Raw genomic sequence first — 23,174 nt, forward strand, 5'->3', positions numbered from 1 at the left:
TATATATTTAAACTGGTGTGTGTGTATGTGTCTGTGTGTGAGAGAGAGTGAGTATGTGTGTTTGTTTGTGCCAGTCCTGGGACATGAACTCAGAGCCTGGACACTGTCCCTGAGCATTTTTTGCTCAAGGCTAGCACTCTACCACTTGAACCAGAGCTTTACTTATGGCTTTTTTGGTGCTTACTTGGAGATAAGAGGCTCAAGGATTTTCCTGCCTGGACTAACTTCAAACTGTGATCCTTAGATCTCAGCCTCTTGAGTGGCTAGTATTACAAGCGTGAGCCACTGGCACCAGGTTACCTTTTCAAATACAAAAATACCCCTCTGATTGAACAATTACTGAAATTGCATTATGAGCCATTCCCTAAATTATTGAAAGCAAATTCTTGAATTTGTTTATCCAGAACATGATCTTTCATAACACTGTTTACAAAGATGAATCTGTATATGCAATTCTCATCTCTCTCTCTTTTTTTTTTTTTGGCTGGTTGTGGGGCTTAAACTCAGGGCTTAGACACTGTCCCTGAGCTCTTTTGCTCAAGGCTAGTACTCCACCACTTGGAGCCACAGCTCCTCTTCTAGTTTTTGAGTGGTTTATTGGAGATAAGAATCTCACAGGGACTTTTCTGCCTGGTCTTGGAACTGCAATCTTCAGATCTCACCCTCCTGAGTAGCTAGGATTACAGGCATGAGCCACCTATACCTAGGTATTTCTCATTTTCTTTTTTTCCTTCCTTCCTCTCTCTTTACTTCTTTCCCTCAGCTCATTCCTTCCCCCCACTTAACCTGCTAGGAACCAGGGATTGTGCTGATTGATGGGAATGTAAAAAATAAAAAGTCCACTACATTTTCTGGTCCAGAGAATAGGCATTTGAGCGGGGCTGACACAGGAGCCATGCTCAGGCCAGTGGGCATGGTCAGATTTGCGTGGAGGTGTGGGAGCTCTGGGGGGGGCATTTTCAGGCTGCACTGCTGCTCATGCATGCATCGTTCCGGTGACGGACACAGGCTGGCTCAGCTACCCGTGGCATGATGTTGTCTCTCTTGGGTCATGAGCTTCCTCAGGAGACACGCACATCTAGGGTAGCGAGGCCCTTGGTAGTCTGTGGTCAGAGTAGTCATTCGCTAACCTGATATGTAAGGACTACACAAGACCAGCAAAGCCATCAAGCAAGGAATGCATATAAAATCTATGGCAGGGGGCAAGAGAAAAAGACATGGCACATGTAGCCTGTTCACGAATGCCTTTATTAATTTTTATTTATTTATTTTGCCAGCTGCTGTCACATATAGAGAAACTTCGAACCTCAATGATAGATGATCTAAATGCAAGTAATGCATTCTACAAGAAAAGGATAGAAGAGTTGGGCCAGAGACTGCAGGAGCAGAATGAGCTGATCATCACTCAGAGGCAGCAGGTATGGCTGCTGAGAACCTGGGCACTGCGTTTCACTAAGCCACGCGGTTCCCCTGAGAACGTGGACTTTTTATTTTAGAGTATCTGTCACTTATATAGGATTAGAAAAAGATGGGAGATTTTTTTTTCTCCTTGTAATTGCTTACAAATGCAATAAAATAGAGATGGCAACACAGCTATAATCCCAGCTATTCAGGGAGGCAGAGGTTGGGAAGATTATGGTTTGAGGCCAGTCAGGGCAAAATGTGAATGAAATCCTATGTCAACAACAACAACAAACCCCCAAAACAAAAAAGAAGATGAAGCAGCAGCAGCCAGGCATGGTGGTTGTTCACACCTGTAATCCCAGCTACTTGGGAGGTAAAGATAGGATGATTTCAGTCTGAGGTCAGGCAAAATGGTAAGACCCTGTCTAAAGCATGAACTGAAACAAAAAGGGCTGGAGGTGTGCCTCAAGTGGTAGAGCACCTGCCCAGCATGACTGAGGCCCTGATTGAATCCGGAGTGTCACTAAATAAATGACCCAGGAGCCAGTGACTCACGCCTGTAATCCTAGCTACTCTGGAGGCTGAGGTCTGAGGATCTCAATTCAAAGCCAGTCCAGGCAGGAAAGTCCGTGAGACTCCTTATCTCCATTTAACCTTCAGAAAATCAAAAGTGGTGTTGTGGCTTAAAAGTGGTAGAGTGTTAGTTTTGAGCAAAAAAAGCTAAGAGATAGTACCCAGGCCCTGGGTTCAAGCCCCAAGACCACCACCACTAACAAAAAAAGACAATGCATGGCTGGTGCTTGTGGCTTACGCTTGTGATCCCAGCAATTCAGGAGGCCAAAAGTGGAGCTGTGGCTCAAGTGGTAAAGTACTAGCCTTGAGCACAAAACCTCAGGGACAGTATCCAAGCCCTGAGTTCAAGCCCAAGGACTGGCATCAAAAAAAAAATAATAATCTAAAAGTGGAAGAGACTGATTCCGTTAGAATTCAGAACGAATTAGAGGTTAGGTAAGAATTTCTTCCAGGAGGAATTCCTTTGAGAAGCAGCTGAACCCCAATATGTTCATTTTATGAATCCCACACCTTTGTGCTTTTGGGGTGTGTGTACCTGTTGTCTTTGGATGATTGGTCACAGAGGTTCATTTGCTAGCAACTGTGTGTGTGCATTATGCAGCAAGCAGCCCTCTCTAGTGCAAACAGGAATTGCTAAAGACGTGTTCTTTTGCAGATTAAAGAGTTTACCAGTAAACCATCAAACAACATCACTGAATTCAGAGGTAAGTGGCTAAGCCCTGGGGGGAAGGGCCCCCCCCCTTGGCCTCTGCCTGCTCTACACACAGTTCCACGGACCCAGCTGATTCATGTCCTCTTAAGATGCCATTCTTCTTGATCTTTGGATTTGGGAGAATGTTTTGTTGTTTTGTTGTTGGTTATGGGGCTTGAACCTAGGGCTTGGGCGCTGTCCCTGAGCTTTTCTCACTCAAGGCTAGTGTTCTACCACTTTGAATCACAGCGCCACTTCCAGGTTTCTGGTGGGTAAATTAGAGATGAGTCTCACAGCCTTTCCTGCCCGGGCCAGCTTTGTGCCATAATCCTCAAATCTCAGCCCCATGAGTGACTAGGATTACAAGCTGAGCCACTGACGCCCAACAGATTTTTGTTGTTGTTGTTATAATACTTGAGATATCTATTGCTATAACCTAGAGAGCTGAAGAATCTTTTTGAAAAAATTGAAACTATTAAATGTTTTCATTTGAAAAACAAACAAAAACCAGAAGTCTGTTGTGCTCATAGATACTGTTTAGTAGCCATTTACTCTCCCCGTCCCCTCTCAAAGTTACTTTTTTTTCTTTGAGATGAGGTCTTGCTGTGTATCCCAGCTTGCCAGGTAGCTTCAAACTCCCAATCTTCCGGCCTAAGTCTGCAGAGTGCTGCGACTGCAGGCATGTATCACCATGCCCGACGAACCTCTTGATTTATGTAGTGTCACACAGAGTTCTTATTAAAGGTATAGGGTCTGGGCTGGGTTCACCAACCATCTCCAGCTTTTTGTAGCACTGTGAATCTCTGCTTCAGTGAAGGCAACTGTGTAGTAACTGCCTCATGAGTTTGTTGTGGGGATTAAATGGGTTTAAAGCATGAAAAAAGGGTTCCCACCTGCCAAACACTCATCAGTGTTAGTTATTAGGATTGATATTAAGCCCTTAATTATTCTAAATTACTCTGCAATCCTGCTGTATTATCTCCATGATGGGAGTTTGGGATCCAGGCCCAATTCTAAGCATGTTGGAGTAAGTGCATCCTGCTGACGGTAGCAATGATAATAACTCACTCATCTTACCTTGGTCAAGAGCTAGGCCAGAGGCAGACCATAGCCCTAAGGGAAGCTTAGAAGTGGGCCTTCCACTTGGCCTCCTGGCCAGGGATTCCAGTTCCAGCTCTTTCATGTTTCAGATTAAGAAATCTATGCCTGGACCAGGTATGTTGGTGCATACCTGTAATCTCAGTTATGTGGAAGGTAACAATGGGAGAATTTGTGATCCTAGGCTGGCCCAGATCTTAAAAAAAATCCTGTTTGAAAAACAAAGTAGAGTGAAAATGGGTGGTGAAGTGGCTCTAGTGATAGAGAACCAAGATTGAGGCCAGCCTGGGCATTCAAGTTCTCCAGCCTCCATCTCAACCCATGGATGGGTATGGTGGTGTAGACATGTCATCACAGAGACAAAGGGAAACCCAAACAAGAGGATCACAGTCCAGGCAATCCCAGGCATAAAGCAAGAAGATCCCATGTTGAAGATAACCCAAACAAAAAGGGACTGGTTGAGAGGTTCACGTAGTAAGAGTGCACAAAGCCCTGAGTTCAAACCCCAGTTCTGCTCCCCACCAAAAAAAAATAATAGAAAAAAAGTCTTACCTGCTTGAGGGGTTTCAGTGAGGATTTAGTACTATTATTCACAGTTGGATTTCTCCCCCTCCCCCACAAAGTATTGGAGAAAAAGAGTTATCGTTTCTCTTTTCTTGGAACAGTAAGGGTTAAGGTGCTGAGGGATGTCTGAATAAACATTTAGAGATCACAGGCACTTGACTGACATTCACTTCAGGAAAAAATTCAACTTGAAAAGGATTCATGTTAGAACGTATTTGTTCTATTGAGTAAGGTGCTTTCTATTGAGTTTCATTTATGATTTCTCCAGGGGACAAAAAGGAGCACAAAAGATGTTGCGGTTGAACCCATTGCTTGTGATTTTGTTATTAACTTACATTTTTGTCATTTCAGGGGCTTCTTCAACCTGGCAGACTTTTGAGCCCAAGCCTGCTGCCCCGGCTATCCCTAGTAAGTTTCTGAAATAGCCAAGACTCTAAAACATTTCTAAAATGCTAAAGCAAACATAACTTTCACTTGTTCTTGCACAGATGTTTCTCAGGAAACCAGTGCATTTGGTGATTATATAATGATTTATTTTGATTCCTGGCTTTGACCTAGTTCTGAAATCCAAGGCTGTAAATAGCACGTGATTTTGTGTTGACTTTGCCTAATTAAACCTATTATTTTTGCAATACCATTTATGAAGGGATGACTAAACATTCTTTGGCATCACGCTGTGTTTTTTTTTCCTACAGTTCTGCACTGTTCAATTATGTGACCACTAGTGGTGACTACCATATTCTTTTTGTTGTTGGTGGTGGTGATGGTGGTCATGGGGCTTGAACTCGGCTTGGGCATCGTCCTTGAGGTTTTTTTTGCTCAAGGATAGTGCTCTACCACTTTGAGTGACAGTGCCACTTTGGAGATAAGAAAGAGTCTCAGAATATCCTACCCAGGCTGTCTTTGAACCGCAGTCCTCAGATCTCAGCCTCCTGAGTTGCTAAGATTACAGGCGTGAGCTACCAGTGCCTGACAGTCGCCTCCATAGTCTGACTTGGAGAAAGGTATCCACCTGTCTTCACCTGTGGTCAGTTCAATCATCTGATCAAACCCCTGCACCTGTCAAGATTCAATAGTAAACCCCAAAGTATTCTCTTTACAGTTTGGAAGTGTATTTCTGTGGTCTAATGTGAGGCACATGTGGCGAGATATGTGGACCCCAGTGTTTATCATTTCCTACTTGCTTACTACCTGCATAATAAAGGAATGAACTGTGCAGTGTAGGAAGAAAAACAGGCGATGACCAGTTTTAACCAGATAAGATGGTTTGATTCTGTAAACTGGAATAAGATCTAGACTGTTTTCTTATAAAGGACTAGTGACTATGTAGGCTTCATAAACTAGGTGATTTCTTCTGTAGCCCTTCAGCTCTGCTATTGTGCAAAACCAGCCTTAGACTACTTACATAAGTAAACTAGGTTATGTTTCAATAAAACTTTATAAAGGTAGACTGGATATAGCTCAAAGGCTATACTTTACCAAGCTTTGGTCTAGAGGATACTAGCTATAAATGAGTTCAAAGGTCATATTTCCAGGAGAGACAGCAATTTATACATGGTTAGGAGTGGGACTCTATGACCAGTAGCCATTGTGAATGCAAAAAATTATTAGCTGAGGTTGTGACTAATACTTTTTGGAAATATTAGAATAAAAGACCAGTCTTAACAGAGAAACAGATAATAAACTTAGAGGTAAGTTGTTGAATGTAAACTAATGTATGATTCAATGATCCAGAAAAGACCCTGGGATAAGAATGATCAAATATTAGAAGGGAGACTGAGCAATCTAATTTTCTGCAGAATTCAAAATAGTATTTAATCTTACATATACTCCTGTTTTTTAAAGATTGTAGCTGAATAATTAATGATGCCTTGTGTGTTTTTACAGCCCAGTGCTAGGAGTATTTTTTAGAATTGGCTTGTCATCTATAAATGTTCATTGCAGCATCATACACAGTAAACCCAATGAGGAAACAACCTAAATGTCCATCAAGTAATAGACAGATAAAAATATGGTCTCAGCCTGGTGCTGATAGCTCACACCTGTAATCCTGTCCACTCAGGAGGCTGAGATCTGTGGATCATGATTTGGAGCCAACCCAGGCAGACAAATCTGAGAAAGTCTTATCTCCAATTAGGCAGCAAAAAGCTGGAAGTGGCTCAAGTGATAGAGTATCAGTCTCCAGCACAAAACCAAGCAAGAGTTGAAGGCCATGAGTTCAAACTCCAGAACTGTCATATACACACATACACACACCCACAAATGAGGTCTTTTCATACAATGGAATGCTCCTTGGCCATGAAAATCACACACTGCTATGCACACATGTATTAACAAATACATCTGTATTGATACATGGAAATGAACCTTGAAATCAACTGAGTGAAAGAAGCCACACACCAAAGACAGCCTATTGCACAAGTCCACCTGTGCAATATTCAGAATAGGCAAAGTAGATGAAAGCAAAGTAGATGAACGGTCACTGGGGTTGAGAACAGCAAATAGAAATGAAAGAAGGCCACTGGCAGGTGCAGGTATTTTAGAGTGGTGGTTGTGGCAAGCATGTTCTAAGATTCCATAGTAAGTAATCATGGTTGCATGGTCCTAATATACTCAAAGCTACTGCATCCCATGTTTTTAGAACACAGGGGTAGCGCACAAAGCAGTAGGTTCAATTCCCAGCACTATGCTATTTGTCATGGTTGTCCCCTGGGAGAACACACGCTCTGGGTGTCTGGTGGCCTATGTGAGGATGTGTTCCTCCTTGATAGCTTTGGTTGTTTCCATGATGGATCTCCTGAGCTTTTTTTGTTTTGTTTTTTTCTTTCCTATGCTGTTGCAGTAAGTGCCTCAGCCCCGCAGATGTTGGAAGCTAAGTCAAACCTAACAATGGCCCATGGTAAGTACGAGTGGCCGTCTTGGAGGGTTGTGTGCAGTTTTCACTCCCAGTTAGATCATTTATTAACCCGCAGTGCTGGGGGGCAGGGTAGTTATGTCAAGCAGAAAACACCTGAGCACGTTCTAAACAGTTCGTACAAGTGCAGTCTTTATGTGTAATAATACGGCAAACCAAAAATGAAGCACCTGATGTTTATGGTTGTTGGGCTTCCAACAACCATGAGCGATGCCATGCTTGTTTATGATTTCTGTGGAAAGGAGTAAGGAAAGAAGGTAGTGACTTGCTCCTAAATCAGCCAACCAGCACACGCCACGGGGCATGTGTGCTTGTTTTTATAACTTTCAGTGTCACAGCAAGTCCCTTTTTTTAAATAAACACTTCCAACAATTGGTTAGGAAAATCTAGAAAAAGACATGATGGAAACTGAAGGAAATAGCAGCATGAAATTTCATGGATGAGATTGCTGCCAAGATTCAGTTCTTAAAACAGCCCTCCAAGATCACTGGTTATTATTGTTATTATTACCAATTATTATTATCATTATTGTTATTGTTTTCGGGGGGACTTGAACTTCAGGGCATTGTACATTTGCTTGGCTTTTTTGCTCTACCACTTTGATCCACAGCTCTGCTTCTGGCATTTGGTGGTTCATTGGAGATAAGAGTCTCATGGACTTTCCTGCCTGAGCTGGCTGGCTTTGAACTATGATCCTTAGGTCTCAGCCTCCCGAGTAGCTAGGATTACAGATGTGAGCACTAATGCCCAGTGGTTGCTGATTATTATTATTAACATAGGGTGAACATTTAGAGCTGTTCAAATATTAAAGTACTTATAATTTTCATAGTATATCAAGATCAGACGATATTACCTTTTTCTCACCTTACTACAAAATGCTCTAGAATCTAATGATTATTTCACCCCACTCTTGGTTGTGATTTTCTACAAAGGAGGACTCAAGTCCATGATTGATATGGTCAGTTTAAGGGGACATTTGTCTTTATAGATTCTGGTCTATATAGTGGTCTTTAGTAATGATGCTTTTAGTAATGATGACTCATGAGGAATTTCTTGATTGCACCTTGTTTCTTGGTCTATGATTATTTTAGGTGGACCAGTTGTCTTAATCACAAATTGTAATACTGTGATTGCAACATAATTGTAATATAATATTCTTCACGTATTGGATCTTACTTTTTACAAGTGTAGAACATGTAGGTCCCCCTCCCCCGCAAAAAACTCAGACCCTTAGATCATTTTTTTTGTTAGTCATGGGCCTTGAACACGGCCTGGGCACTGTCCTTGAGCTCTTTTGCTCAAGGCTGGTGCTCTACCAATTTGAGCCCTACCTCCACTTCTGGTTTTCTGGTGGTTTATTGGAGATAAGATTCTCACGGACTTTTCTGTATGGGCTGGCTTCGAACTGTGATCCTCAGATCTTAGCCTCCTGAGTAGTTAGGATTACAACGTGAGCCACCAACACCTGGCCATGTTTGTCTTAATGTTGAATAAACAAGAAAAGGATCTTCAAATTGTCTCCTTACTATTGGCCATTTCTCTTTGTAACTCTGTCAGTGTGTCTTAGCTTCTTTTACATTCTTTTCTACCTTATTGTTAGCCTTTGGAGAGTAGGTATCCAGGGCCCACTCTTTCCTTCGGGCTTATCTTTGTTGCTCACTGAAGAACACATGCGATGGGGACATTAAAGGGTTTGGGATCACGTTAAGGTTAGCTTTATGGGGACCCTCCCCTGGGAGCCCAGGGCTGCAGCACTCAGTCATGTCTCCTTCTGGCATCTTCTGCCATTGCTAGTGTTAAATGCTAGCCACAACTGTCAGGGGCCCACGGCCCTTGGCCTAGGATCAAAGCTGATTTGTGAGCATGGGCAGGAGACAGAAGGGGACTCAGCCAGGCCCCCTACACCACCTCAGCTTTTCTAGGGTGATGTGGTTGGGAGCTTAGTCATGCGTTTCGTAACTTTAATCATCCTGTTTACTTTCCATCTTTCATTCCATCTCGAACTTTGATGAGATCCTTCCCCATGAAAACAGTGTAACGATGGCTAAATGTCTTAGGTTGGATTTCTTTGGAACAGATTCTGGGGTAGAGAGTATAGGTGGGAAGTTTGATATGAGGGGAGTGGGGTTGGGCAAAGAGGATGTTGAGCCCACATGTAGCTCCAGTGGTGAGCAGGAAGGTATCTAGCTGGGTGTCAATGGATCATGTAATCCTAGCTACTTGGGAGGCTGAGATTGGGAGGATTGAGGTTCAAGGCCAGCGTGGGTGGAAAAGTTCACAGGCCCCCTTTTTGAACTCACGGCTGGGTGTTGTAGCACATACCTGTCACCCTAAGCTGCATGGGAGACTGAGATTGAGAGGATCGTAGTTCCAGGACAATCTGGCAGAACAGGTATCAGAACCTCATCTCACCTGAGGGAAGCTAGCCAGGGTGGCTCATACTCATCATCCCAGGGATGATGGAAAGCTATAAATAGGTGGATTGCAATCCAGGAGTGTGCCTGGTCAGGAAGCGAAATCTTGTCTTAAAAATAACCAACAAACAGGATGCCGGTGGCTCACGCCTGTAATCCTAGCTACTCAGGAGGCTGAGATCTGAGAATCATGGTTCAAAGCAGGAGAGTCCGTGAGACTCATCTCCAATTGAAAACCGGAAGTGACACTGTGGCTCAAGCGGTAGAGCACTTACCTTGAGCTGAAGAGCTCAGGGACAGCACCCACCCCCAGAGTTCAAGCTCCATGACCCACCAAAAACTAGAGGCATAACTCAGTTGTAGAGCACCTGTTTCACAAGTATGAGACCCTGAGTTCAAACCCTAATACTGCCAAAAATGATTAAATTAATTGTCCTACTCGAATCTCTCTTTTCCCTAGCTGACACTAGTCTTAGCTTATTTATAGAATTTTAAATGTGAATGCTGGAGAACAGATATGAAAAGCACATTTTTGGTGTCCAGCAGTTGTAGTGGTGGCAACAATTTCCCTGGGAAATGTCACTCAGACATTTCATCTCCCCAAACTCCTAGGATGAGCTGGGGAGCTGCCCTTGTTTACCTGCCCAGCTGCGGGGCCAGGGCCTATCTCTAGCCTGTTTACCTCTCCCTGGGGCTCTCAGGGAGTGGGATCAGGGCTTGACATGTATGTAAGAATGGCTCTCAAGATGGGTACGGGTGGCTCACACTGATAATCCTAGCTACTCAGGAGACTGAGATCCTGAGGATCATGGTTCAGAGCCAACCCATGAAGGAAAGTGTGTGAGACTCTTATCTCTGGTTAGCCACCAAAAAGCCAGAAATGGAGCATTCTATCAAGTGATAGAATGCTTGCCTTGAGCTAGCATGCCCAGGCTCTGAGCTCAAGCCCCAGGACCTACATGCACACACAAAAACAATGGATCTTAGATACAGTGGCTCATCCTAGCTCCTCAGGAGGCCAAAATCAGGAAGATCTCAGTAAGAGGCTAGCCTGAGCATAAAGTTAGTGAGACCTTTTTCAACCAGTAAGTAGTTGGGCACCAGCAGCATGCCTCTGTCATCCCAACCATAGGAGGGTTGTGGTCTAGGTGCCAGTGCTGACAAAAAGGGAGACCCCATCTCAATGTAATCAGTGAAAAAAGACAGTAATGAGCCTGTCTAGCAAGTGTGAGGCCCTGAATTCAATCCTGAGTTCTGACTTTTTTTTTTTTTTTGTCGGGTGTGGGGCTTGAACTGTGGGCCTGGGCACTGTCCCTCAGCTCTTCAGCTCAAGGTGAGCACTCTACCACTTGAGTCATGACACCACTTCTGGTTTTCTGGTGGTTTATTGGACTTTTTTGCCCGGCCTGGCTTTGAACCGCAATCCTCAGATCTCAGCCTCCTGAGTAGCTAGGATTACAGGCGTGAGCCACCGGCATCCAGCCAAAACGTTTTTTTAAAGAGTTGATCTTGCTGCTGACCTGTCATGTGCCCTCTTGCTCTCACAGCTCTTCATCATGGCTCTCTTTCTTGGCCAGCAGCTACTCGTGCTTGTCAGGTTTCCAAGCTTGGGTGTAAGGTACTACAGATCGACACTTCCTACATGGAAGAGATAGTTTTATTTTAATTAATTAATTAATTTATGTCAGTCATGGGACTTGAACTCTTGGCCTCCCCACTATCCCTGTGTTAAAAGCACTTGAGCCACAGCGCCATTTCCTGGTGGTTAATTGGAGGTAAGAGGCTCAGGGACTTTTCTGCCCAGGCTGGCTTTGAACCGTGATCCTCAGCTCTCAGCCTCCTGAGTAGCTAGGATTACAAGTGTGAGCCACTGGCACCCAGCTTTGTTTTTATTTTATGTAAGCATATTTTTATTTTATGTAAGCATATTTTTGGTACATTGTTTAAGGTAGATGATATATGGCAAAGATTTTTGCAATTGTGCCCTGTTGGATTTATTGATAGATTGATTTTAACTTTTGGGTACTTTAAACTTGATTATTAAAAAAAATAAAAATTTTCGCAATTAGATTTACAGTTAATGGAGAAATTAACTGTAAATAGTCCATGTAAAACTGGCTAGTTTTTTAACTACCTGCCTCAATGTTGTTTTCCTAGTTGGTACTTGGGATTTAGGCACTATTTAAATGCCCTAGCGAGCTAGGAAGATGACTTAGTAGTAGCGTGCTTGCACAGAGCACTCTATGTATATGGTACAGACACAGACAAAGCCAGAAGTGGTGCTATGGCTTAAGTGCTAGCCTTGAGCAAAAGAAGCTCAGGAACAGTGCCTAGGCCCCAAGTTCAAACCCCAGGACTGGCAGAATTGAAAGGAAATTGACATTGCTTTGTGGCTGACCTTTCATTTTATTCTTACTTTTCCCCATTAGTGGAGCAGCCATTCTCATCACATGTCCTGGAACCAATCGAAGAACTCTCAGATGAAGAAAAAGGTAAGAAAGGACTCGATCAGCCTTTACATGCTTCCGTTGTGTTCTTACGCTAAAACCCAGGCCTTACAAGGCACAAACCAGCGGGTCATGGCACGATGTATCAAAAGTAGGAATGAAGCCGGGTGCCCGTAGTTCGTGCCTGTAATCCTAGCTACTCAGGAGGTTGAGATCTGAGGATCACAGTTTCAAGCCATCTTGTGAGACTCTCCAATTATCCATCAAAGCAGCCAGAATAGAGCTGTGGCTCAAATGGTAGACCTCTCCAGCATTAAGTAAAAAAGCTAAGGGAGAGCACCATAGCCCTGAGTTCAAGCACACCAGTATACACACAAACACAAAGTAGGAAAGATATTTAGGCTTATGTTACATTTTCAATCTATAATATTTTGTTAATCATATTCCTCTAATACCCTGGTATGTTTTTCATGCTTTATTATACTCTATTTACATTTCCTATTGTAACTGGAATTACAGAGATCTCATGGACTTTTTGCCTGTTCTGGCCTCCAATCATGATGCTCTTGATCTCTGTCTCCCTAGTAGCTAGGGTAACAAGCATGAGCCACTGGCTCTTGGCTAGTTGCTTGCTTTCTTACATCTTTGTCGCTATTCCGGTTGTAGCAACCTGTTTCTTTCAGAAGACAAAGAGTGAAGATGTGTGGGATGATAATAAAACCACACAGAGTTGATGTGGGAAGGTTTGGGGTATTCCAATGAGCACTTTTCTAAGACCTTGTTGTCCTACAGGATGCATTGCAATTCCCTCCTGCAGCCTTAAGGATGGTTACTGCCTGGGTAGGGAAGGTGAGCCCTGCAGGCTAACTCCAGCCCACAGGCTCAGAGTCATTTGAGCTACACCCTTGTTACCAACATTTAAAAATCAAAGTGTTTCACACAAGGAACTGAATTTGTAATACCTCTGGAAGGAAAGGAGCACCATGGGCTGGGAAGGTGGCTCAGTGGTAGAGTGCTTGCCTAGCATGCATGAAGCCCTGGGTTTGATTTCTCCATACTACATACACAGGAACGGCCGGGAGTGGCGGTAAAGTGCTGCTATCCTTGAGTAAAAGAAGCTCAGGGACAGTGCCTAGGCCCTGAGTTCAAGTCCCAGGACTGGCAAAAAAAGAAAAAAAAAAGGAAAGAAATGAGTGCTGGGGGTGTGGTTCACCTAGAGACATTCAGACACTCAGCACGGCTACGTAGCGGCCACCATAGTCCAGGTACCACAGGCTCCTCTTGCTTCACTTTGCCCTCTTTGTTTTGTGCAGACACAGGAGTTAGTAAGTCCTATGGGTGAGGAGGAATCGGGCTTAACAGCTTAACAACATTGTCTTGAAGCCATTTTCAACCATCCCTCTTGTTTTCCCAGACATGGGATGAACGAACCTTAATCCGATTTGAGTTCTGGATAAGCATGGCACACTAATTTACTTTCATATAGCGTATTTCCTCTTTCCTATGTATATATCATTCATTAATGTCTAAGATGTAAAACTCCTTTCTTTCTAGAATCTGGGAGATGTGCCAGGAGGTTCATAGAAAGGGTCAGGTAATTTCCAGACTGAAACTGAAGGTCATTTGGTTCACACATCTATGAAATTGAGTCTGGGAAGGCTTGTAGGAGCAATGAATGGCTATCACTCAGGGTCTGAGAGAGAGAGACAGAGGGGGGAGTGTGTGTGTGTGTGTGTGTGTGTGTGTGTGCATGTGCTGATACCAGGGCTTGAACTCAGGACTTCCCTCTCTAGCTCAGCTCAGGGCTGGTGCTCTACCACTTGAGCCACAGCTTCGCTTCTACCTTTTGGTGGCTAATTGAAGAAAAGAGTCTTGGAGAGCCAGGCTCAGGAGCCCAGGGACAACATTCAGGCCCAGAGTTCAAGCCCCAGGATCAGCAAAACCAAACCAAACCACAACAATAAAAAACCACAGAAGTGTGCATGTGTTGGAGTTTCTCCTCAGTAACAGCCACGATGTTTATTATCACCCCACCCCCCCTCGCCAACTTTAGCTCTGCCAGCATTTATCTGTAATACGTTAGCCCAGCTGAGGAATTTATGATGGCATTTAGCATGCCCCCAGCATGCTACAAATACAATCCCTGGTTCCTATAACACTGGGACCCAGGGGTATTTTCTGTAGCCATCCATTCTCTCCTGCCAGCTCTCCTCCAGCTAATGATGATACTTGCTGGCCAGTATCCCAAACTCCTGTTTGGGTAGAAGAGCCCTGAAAGCAGGAGCAGAATGATGCAGGGGCTGCCACCTGGAACTGAAGGTTAAAGGATCCATCTGACTGGCTGTGAGCTCGTGATTCACGCCTGTAATCCTAACTCAGGAAGAAGTGGAGAACTGAAGATCACCTTTCAAAGCCAGCCTCCAACTTTTTTTTTTCGGGGGTGGAGCTTGAACTCAGGGGGTGGGCACTGTCTCTGAGCTGGTTTGCTCAAGACTAGCGCTCTACCACTTTGAGCCATAGCTCCATTTCTGGTTTTGTGGTGGGAGATAAGAGTCCCACGGACTGTCCCACTGGCTTCAAACCGCCATGCGTGAGCCACCTGTACCCAGCTCATAATTGATTTTGGATAGTTGTATGGATAACTCTTCATAGGTTATTCAAGTGTGAGGATCAGAAAGGCTCATTAGAAGCATTTAATTTTTCAGAAACTTGAAACGGGGAATTAGCCTGCTTCAGGTTTTTTAAGTTTTCCTGCCTTCTCTAGTTTAATGCAAAGAAGAAATGGGAGGAAGATGAGAGTCAGTATAGCTCTGCAGTACTAGCAAGTGCCCCAGGGGAAGTCTCCAGACTCTGGCCTGAGCATCAACCTTGTGGACATTTTCTCTATTAGGTTTTAAGCCCCTTTTGAATTCAGAAATTGGTTTCTTATTATTATCCTTTGATACTTGCCTTGTACTACAGTTATTTCCTTACCCTAAATGGTCTGTTGTGTCTGTTGAACTATCAGTGGGTGCAGGTGAGAGTTGTTCTTGACTTCAAGTGCAGAATAAGAATTTATGGCCAGATGCTGGTGGCTCACACTTGTAATCCTAACTACTCAGGAGGCTGAGATCTGAGAATCCTGGTTCAAAACTAGAAGTGGTACTGTGGCTCAAAGTGGTAGAATGCTAGCCTTGAGAAAAAAGAGCTCAGAGGCAGTGCCCAGTCCCTGAGTTCAAGGCCCATGACCACCGCCACCAACAACAACAAAAAAGATTTTTCTGGATAAGTTACAACGGTAAGAAAACGTGGCAGCGCTTGAGTATTCATAGAGCAACCGAGCAGGCAAGAAACAAGAAAGCAGACAAACAGGAAGGCAGAGGCACACTCTTAACTGAGTGTGGGTGCTCAAAAGGAGAGACACTGAGCTATTTGGCATCGGGGTATTGAAATGATAAAGGCAGGGGGGTCTGACTTAAAGTTATGTATATAGGTGTTTTTTGCTCTTAATTACTCTTGGTTTTGTTACACTTTCTAAGTTCCTGGCTCTTGTTTACCAGTCTGGTTGTTTATATGATTTGGGAGAGGGAAGCATTTCTCTCAGGAAAGGATGCTAACACTGGAGGCAACAATGAATGCATCTCTCAGGAAGGGATGCATTTGGCCAAGTAAATGCTAATTCCTGAGGCGAGGTGTTTCAAAGGTAGAAGACAGAGTGCTTCCAAAGTGCCTTCCTCAGGTCTCACTCTCCTTAAGTTTTCCTGCCTTTAAAATGATGTTGGTTCCTTAATCTTCTTCTTTTTTTTTTTTTTTTTTTGTCGGCTGTGGGGCCTGAACTCTGGGCCTGGGCTCTGTCCCTCAGTTCTTCCACTGAGCCATCCTCCTGGTCCCTTAATCTTAAGGGAAGTCGATGGATGAACATCTCCTGCATTTGCTTTAAGCTTCAGATTTTGTGAATTCCGGGCAGCTGTTTACCATGCCTCATTTTCCTCTCATCCACCCTGCATCACTGCAGCTGGTCACAGGCGTGACCTATTACACATTAGCCTGGCTACTTGGATTTGTTTTCAGATTTGGACCTGGGCACCCGTGGCACACACCTGTAATCCTAGCTACTTGGGAGCCTGGTATTGGGAAGATGTCAGTGTGAGACCAGCCTGTGTGTGCATGCAAGGCCTCTTCTTGGCCAATAGCTGGGCCTGGTGGCATGTACCTGTCCTAGCTATGCAGAAGGCTGAAATCAATCAGGAGAACCTCAGTTCCAGGCAGAAAAGTCCATCTCAGCGGAAAAATGGGGGCATGGTGGCATATTCCTGTCATCCCAACTACAGTGGGAAATGAAAAACAGGAAGATTGCAGTCCAGATGCAGACCAAGGCAGAAAGTATGACATGATCTGAGAAACAATGCATAAAAGGTCTAGAGGTATGTCAAAGTAGCAGAGTGCCTGCCTATCAGCTATAAGACTTGAGTTCAGACCCTAGTGTCCCCCACAAAGAGTGTCTTTCTCCCTGGGGAGAAAAGTTTTGTCTGGATGGGCTTTAGATGCAGCAATGCCAAAATCTTTGCCTCTGTTTGTTTTTCACATGATTCATTCTACCTGTACCCTAAACATTATTTTTTTTTCCTGTCCACTGTCTGTTCTTTTTCTTGCTTCCATTAACCAGCCTCAGCCTTAATAATCACCAACAAAGGTTTTCTAAGTCTTCGTGAATGGCTTCCCAAAGCAATTACCAACATAAACAGTAGAGTAGAGGACAAAATGAAATGTTTACTCTGCAGCAATTTGAGGAAGTCAGTCAATAAAATGAAGGTCATTGGGGTTAAGGGTGACTCCAGGTACATCAGCAAAGGAATACAACAGCTTATACCCAGGGCTGAGCCTCTGCTAAAGTGTGGCTGAACTAAGCTAGACTTTGCTTAATCTCCTACTCCCCATGTGGTTTTGAGCCTCTGTTTAGGCTATGCTCCCACACACTTCCTTTATATCTGAGAAACTGAACAAGAATCTATGTTTGCACAACTGGGTAGGGGCAAATCTATTTCACTGGCCAGCACCATTACATCCAGCCTTTCCCTAGATGCCTCTTACCTTTAGATCTAGTTGAGTGTCAACTGGATGGGTAACTAGATGACATTGTGGCGGGAGCTAACTTTTCTAGCTTTTGATAGATTGTCCGTTCCTAGAGCAGATGAGGTTTTTGTTTTGATAGTTGCAGAATCTTTGAAAATATTAATGGTTAATCAGTGGGGTGGATGCTGAGAGTATAAAATTTAGGATGACTTCCAACTTGTAATACATATAATCATAATATATAATCACCTTGGGCTTGGAAGGTGGCTCAGTGGTAGAGTGCTTGCCTTGCATGCATGAGGCCCTGGGTTCAATTCCTCGGCACCACATAAGCAGATAAAGCTGGAAATGGCACTGTGGCTCTAGTGGTAGAGCACTAGCCTTAAGCTGAAGAGCTGAGGGACAGCACCCAGGCCCAGAGTTCAGGCCCCAGGACCGACCAAAAAAAAACAAAAACAACAACAACAAAAAATACATAAAATCACCCTTAATCATTTCTGCTTAGCAAAAAAAAAAAAAGCTGGAATAGCAGAGCATAGAAAAAGATCTTCATGCAGAATTTTTTTCCTTTCTATTTAATGTACAATAGTAATTGACTAATTTTCTAACAGTAAAACTTTACTAATATAACAAAAGTATTCTCTAGAATCGGAACTGAAAAAGAGTTCTGGAAAACATCTTAAATGAAAGCCATGCCAGGCACTGGTGGCTTAAGCCTGTAATCCTAGCTACTCAGGAGGCTGAGATCTGAGGCTCTTGGTTCAAAGCCAGCTAGAGCAGGAAAATCCATAAGACTATCTCCAACCAACCAACCAAAAAACTGGAAGTGGAGCTATGGCTCAAAATGGTCAAGTGCTAGCCTTGATCATAAAAGCTCAGGGACAGCCACCCAGGCCTTGACTGATGAATGAATGAATAAATGAATGAATGAGCCAGACAGTGGCTCATCCCTGTAATCCTGTCTACTCAGGAAGCTGAGCTCTGAAGATCTTGGTTTAAAGCCAGCTGTGGCAGTAAAGTCTGTGGGACTCTAGTCTCCAATTAATCACAGAAAAGGATGGAAGTGGTGTTGTGGCTCAAAGTGGTACAGCACTAGCTTTGAGCAAAAGAAGCTTAGGAACAGTGCCCATGCCCTGAGATTAAGCCCTAGAACTGGCCAAAAGGAAAAAAAAAAGTAGAATGGGGATAAAAAGTACAGAGAATATCACCATTGTTTTTGTTTTGTTTTGTTTTGTTTTTTTGGTCTTGGGGTGTGTGTGTGTGTGTGTGTGTGTGTGTGTGTGTATAAATTTTTTTTTAATTTTTTGGTTGGTTGTGGGCATGGTCCCTGAGCCTCTTTGTGCTCAGGGCTCTTGCTCTACCACTTGAGCCACAGTGCTACTTCTAGTTTTTGAGTTTTTAATTGGAGATAAGAGTCTTACATCTCAAGGGGACTTTTCTATCTGGGCTGGCTTCAGATCTCAGCCTCCCAAGTAAGTAGGATTACAGGCATGAGCCACCAGTGCTAGTTATATTTTTAACTAGAGGTTGTTTGACATAGAACATAATTTCTCTGTGACTTCTGCTAATTTTTTATGCATATTTGAGGAACATAATTACTACATTTTGAAACGTGATGTGAATTTAACATCTACTAATTTTGTTATTTTATCATTCTTTAGTATTTAAATTGAGTTTTTTCTTTATAAGATAATTCACAAATTCTAATTGAATTTGGAGATGAATTTTGAGGGGAAATAGTTCTAGTGATAAACCACTAACTTTCTAAATAAGATTTTTTTCTTTATGTTTCAGTGGATACATGTATTTTAATTTTTATTTATTTTTTTAATTTTTTTTGGGTCCGGTCATGGGGCCTGAACTCTGGGTCTGGGCGCTGTCCCTCAGCTCTTCAGCTCAAGGCTAGCACTCTACCACTTGAGCCACAGAGCCACTGCCGGCTTTTTTCTTTTTGTTTATATGGTGCTGAGGAATCGAACCCAGGGCCTCATGCATGCAAGGCAAGTGCTCTACCACTGAGCCATCTTCCCAGCCCCGATACATGTATTTTTAAACTGTTCAGCTGTAACTCAGTTAGGCATCAAGAATTTTAAATTCAAAGTTTATTCATTTTTTTAGTTTTTACAACAGCTCTGGGACTTGAACTCAGTCAGGGTCTGGGTTCTGTCCTTTAGCTTTTTCCCTCAAGGCTAGCACTTCCACTTCTTGAGCCACAGCTCTACTTCTGGATTTGGGGTTGGTTAATTGGAGATAAAAGTCTCTTAGTCTTTCCTGCCAGGCTGGCTTTTAATTGCAGTCCTCATATCTCAGCCTTCTGAATAGCTAGGATTACAGGTGTAAAGCCACCATGCCCAGCTTGCACTGAAGTTTTGAAGCAGACTTTTTTTTAAGAAGCTGCAGTACTGAAACATCATCTATTATTTGGAAGGACTAAACTATTCCAAAATACCATAATCGTTTACTTGTCATTTTAAAGTTGTGTTTTGAGATCGTTCTGCTTGGAGATTTAATGTGTGTGTTTAATCCTCTTTCAACCTATTTTTAAAACTTTACTTCAGGAAGGGAAAACGAACAGAAATTAAATAAGAAGACATATGCGAGGAAAGATTTGAAGACTGGGTCCTTCTTCACTAAGGAGTTAAGAACACTCTTGGAGCATAACTTGATGAAGAAATTGGAAAACTTGGGGATTAATTCAGTATGCTCATTTATTTTTGGTATATTTGCTAGTTTGTTATATTTTTTGTTTCTTAAATCAGGAAGGATTAGAGGAGAGAAGGAAAGCTTGTTAGTGAAGCAAATTCACAGACACAGATGATAGATCTCTGATGACAGGATGAATATAGTAGAGATGAGGGAAATGCAGGGTGGGGCCAATCAAATAACTGAGATCACAGAAAACATCTTAGGGGTGGCATTTACTCTGAGGACAGAGATCTATGTCCCTACACTTGAGTGGGTGGTAGGGCCACGCCCTGGGATGAGAAAGGCTGAAACAGGCCATGAGATTCAAGATGGGAGATGGATTTGTGTGAGAGATACTGTTATTAAGTATCTAGGCCTTTAACTTCCTTCTGTGTTGATTTCCATCGGATCTAGACTAATTTTCTTAGATCACCTCTTTAATTATGCTAACTCCATATTGGAAAGTCACCTCTGATGACTTTCTCTTCCCTGAAGAAGGACCCTGAAACTTCCAGTGTTGGCCTTTAACCTTGTGTTCTGGTCTTCTTCACGTGGGTCTGCAGGGTTCATTTGTGGGACATGCTTTGACTACTTCTGTTTCAGGGCCCATCTTTCCCAAAAGGCAGCCCTGCTCCCATGCCTCATTATGTGACGTTCCTCCTTAATTATACTTGTGTGATCCTCTGTGGAGTCACAGCTCGGCCTTCTGCTTGGGCCGTCTAGGATGACCTTTCTCCCTGGGATTCCTCTAACCTGGGTGGACTCCTTTGGTCCTTGCTCCACAGCTTGGTATATCATTACTCATAAATAGCCAGCCACATGCATGGTGAACTCCTGTTGGTGGCAGGACACACGCTCCCTGTTGGAATGCCACCTGCTTTACATGCAGCTGGGGCTCCGGAAGGATGGATTGCACCTTGGGTAGAGTGAATCATGACACACACCCCCACGAAATGACAAACACCCCAGTTCACCCCAGCTCACTGCGCATCTTCCTCCTACAGAACACACGGGGCATTCCCAGTGATCACCTGAACAGAGTCCTTAGAACGGTGGAACTGGGAAGACATGAGCAAGCAAGAAAAATACCTAACATCCAGCAAATTCGAGAATCTCTTGAGCATCAGGTCAGCTGTAAAATTGAGGAGAAGACATTGCTGTCTTCAGGGAAGTCTGTTACCAACTGCCATTTCGTTGCTTTGGGTGAGAGTTAATTCTAACAACCCTTTTTATAATTTCAGACATGGTGAACGAACTTTGGTATTTCACTGACAACTCAACTATTTGTACTGTGAGTGTTGGGTCTAGGCTTTTGTTCTACACAGGAAAAGAAAGGAAGACAGAAAGACAGACAGAAAGATAAGGAAGGAAGGAAGGAAAGAAGGAAATAGGAAGGAAGGAAGTAGGAAGGAATGAAGGAAAGAAGGAAATAGGAAGGAAGGAAGGTAAGAAAGGGAGGAAGGAAGGTGAGAAAGGGAGGAAGGAAGCAAGGAAAGAAGGAAGGAAATGGAGAGAAAGGAAGGAAGGAAAGAAGGAAGTAATAGAGGGAGGAAGGGAGGTAGGTAGGAAAGGCCTGAAGTTCATTTCCTTGGCACCTGAGGTGGGACGGTACCATTTGCTTTTGGCTTCCTGTCAAGGCAGTAAAGACTCATAAAGGCTTCCCCTTCTTCCCCCCAGTTCCAGATAAGTATAGTGTTCCTCAAATGGACACCCCACTGGCTGAAGAAGTACCCAAAGCGGTCCAGCTTCCTCCCCCAAGCAAAGCACTGGTTAGACAAAGATCTGTTTTTGCTGACAGGATGGCTGTTCCAAAGTGAGTATTTTCAACCTCATGGTTCACCTTAGCCAGCTCGGGCCCCCATCACGTATGCCATAGATTGGATGCGTTCTCCAGTGCAAGGCTGTTTCTTGGAGCTTTGGAGGTTGCAAGTTTGAGGGCACTGGGGCACTGTGGTCAAGTTCTGTGTCTCACGGTGTTCTCTCTTGGGAGAGGGGAAGCTCCAGTCTCTCTTCCTCCTCCTGTGACCTTACTGCCTCCGGGTACTACACACCAGTTTGCTGAGGTTCAGTATATGTGTTTTGCTAGGTCCCAAGTGTTGAGTTCGTATCAGTGAATCCCATTTGCAATTGCCTTGTAGTTTCTGGGTGGCACCAGGAGATTCACATTGCAGATACTGGGGCTTGAATTCAGGGCCAGGGCACTCTCCCTTACTTTTGTCACTCAAGGCTGGCACTTTGATCCACACCTCTATTTCTGGCTTTTTGCTGGTTAGTTGGAGATAAGAGACTCACTGACTTCTCTGCCTGGGCTGGCTTTGAACCACAATCCTCAGATCTATGTCTCTTGCATAGCTAGAGTTACAGGTGTGAGTCACTGGTGTCCATCTTTGCTCTGTTAAAAGCAAAACTGAAAAACAAAGCAAACAAAAAAGCCCTGCAATTCCATAAGTATCTATGTTAAGCCATATTATTCACCATAGCAATGTTTTTTTTTTTTTCTGTTATTCTTTAGAAGTAAGAAAACAGTCATCGAAGATCATTTTCCCAGAAAATCTTTATCTACAACGTGAGTATTTGGGGCAGGAGGAAATAATTTTTACACTTCTTCTTACTGAATATGCCTTTTCCTTGTAAATTAGATTGTTTGTGGCAGTTAACTAAAGCCACTGTGATCAGTCAGTCGTAGTTAATTTGTGATTCTATGGGATGTGTTATTTGTGCCATGCCTTTGTGTATCAGTTAGATAAGTCACTAGCACTTAACCACTCTGCGGTCTCCATTAAGACCAGGGCTCACACGTGAGTCATTCTCAGGTACTCCACCCCAGGGTGGAGGAATTGATCAGGAAAAGCTCATTTGAAGCCAATGCATGGGTTGAGTTTCAATGGCTGGATTCATGAGGAGTATACATTTCAGATTCCATCCTATTGTTCTAGTCTTTTTTTTTTTTTGTCAGTCCTAGGGCTTGAACTCAGGTCCTGGGCACTGTCCCTGAGGTCTTTTGCTCAAGGCTAGCACTCTACCACTTGAGCCACTTCCAAGGCATCATGCATGCTAGGCAAGCACTTCACCACTAAGCCACATTCCCAACCCTCTAACACCTTTTAAAAGTTAATGAGAGCTGGGTACTGGTGGTTCACATGTGCAATCCTAGGCTGAGATCTGAGGATTGCAATTTGAAGCCAGCCATGGTTAGAAAGACCTAGCCCACGAGACTCTTATCTCCAATTAAATACCAAAAAATTAAAAAAATCAGAAGTGGAGCTGTTGCTCAAGTGATGGAGCACTAACCTTAAGCACAGAAAGCTCAGGGAGAGGGCCCAGACCCTGAG

The 23,174-nt window shown here is 43.5% G+C and overlaps 1 protein-coding gene across 1 annotated transcript in view; it reads left to right on the forward strand.

Annotated features, from left to right (window-relative positions):
- Positions 1-23,174, forward strand: part of Dzip1 (DAZ interacting zinc finger protein 1) — a 49,017-nt gene that overhangs the window by 16,182 nt on the left and 9,661 nt on the right. Inside the window, exons 7-15 of the mRNA XM_013022968.1 lie at positions 1,278-1,418; positions 2,633-2,681; positions 4,682-4,738; positions 7,173-7,229; positions 12,088-12,150; positions 19,716-19,855; positions 20,847-21,045; positions 21,526-21,655; positions 22,355-22,408. Coding sequence (XP_012878422.1) covers positions 1,278-1,418; positions 2,633-2,681; positions 4,682-4,738; positions 7,173-7,229; positions 12,088-12,150; positions 19,716-19,855; positions 20,847-21,045; positions 21,526-21,655; positions 22,355-22,408 — 890 coding nt within the window. The remainder of the gene's footprint in view (positions 1-1,277; positions 1,419-2,632; positions 2,682-4,681; positions 4,739-7,172; positions 7,230-12,087; positions 12,151-19,715; positions 19,856-20,846; positions 21,046-21,525; positions 21,656-22,354; positions 22,409-23,174) is intronic.

Source organism: Dipodomys ordii, unplaced genomic scaffold, assembly GCF_000151885.1.
Source record: "Dipodomys ordii isolate 6190 unplaced genomic scaffold, Dord_2.0 Scaffold65, whole genome shotgun sequence".
Classification (NCBI taxonomy): domain Eukaryota; kingdom Metazoa; phylum Chordata; class Mammalia; order Rodentia; family Heteromyidae; genus Dipodomys; species Dipodomys ordii.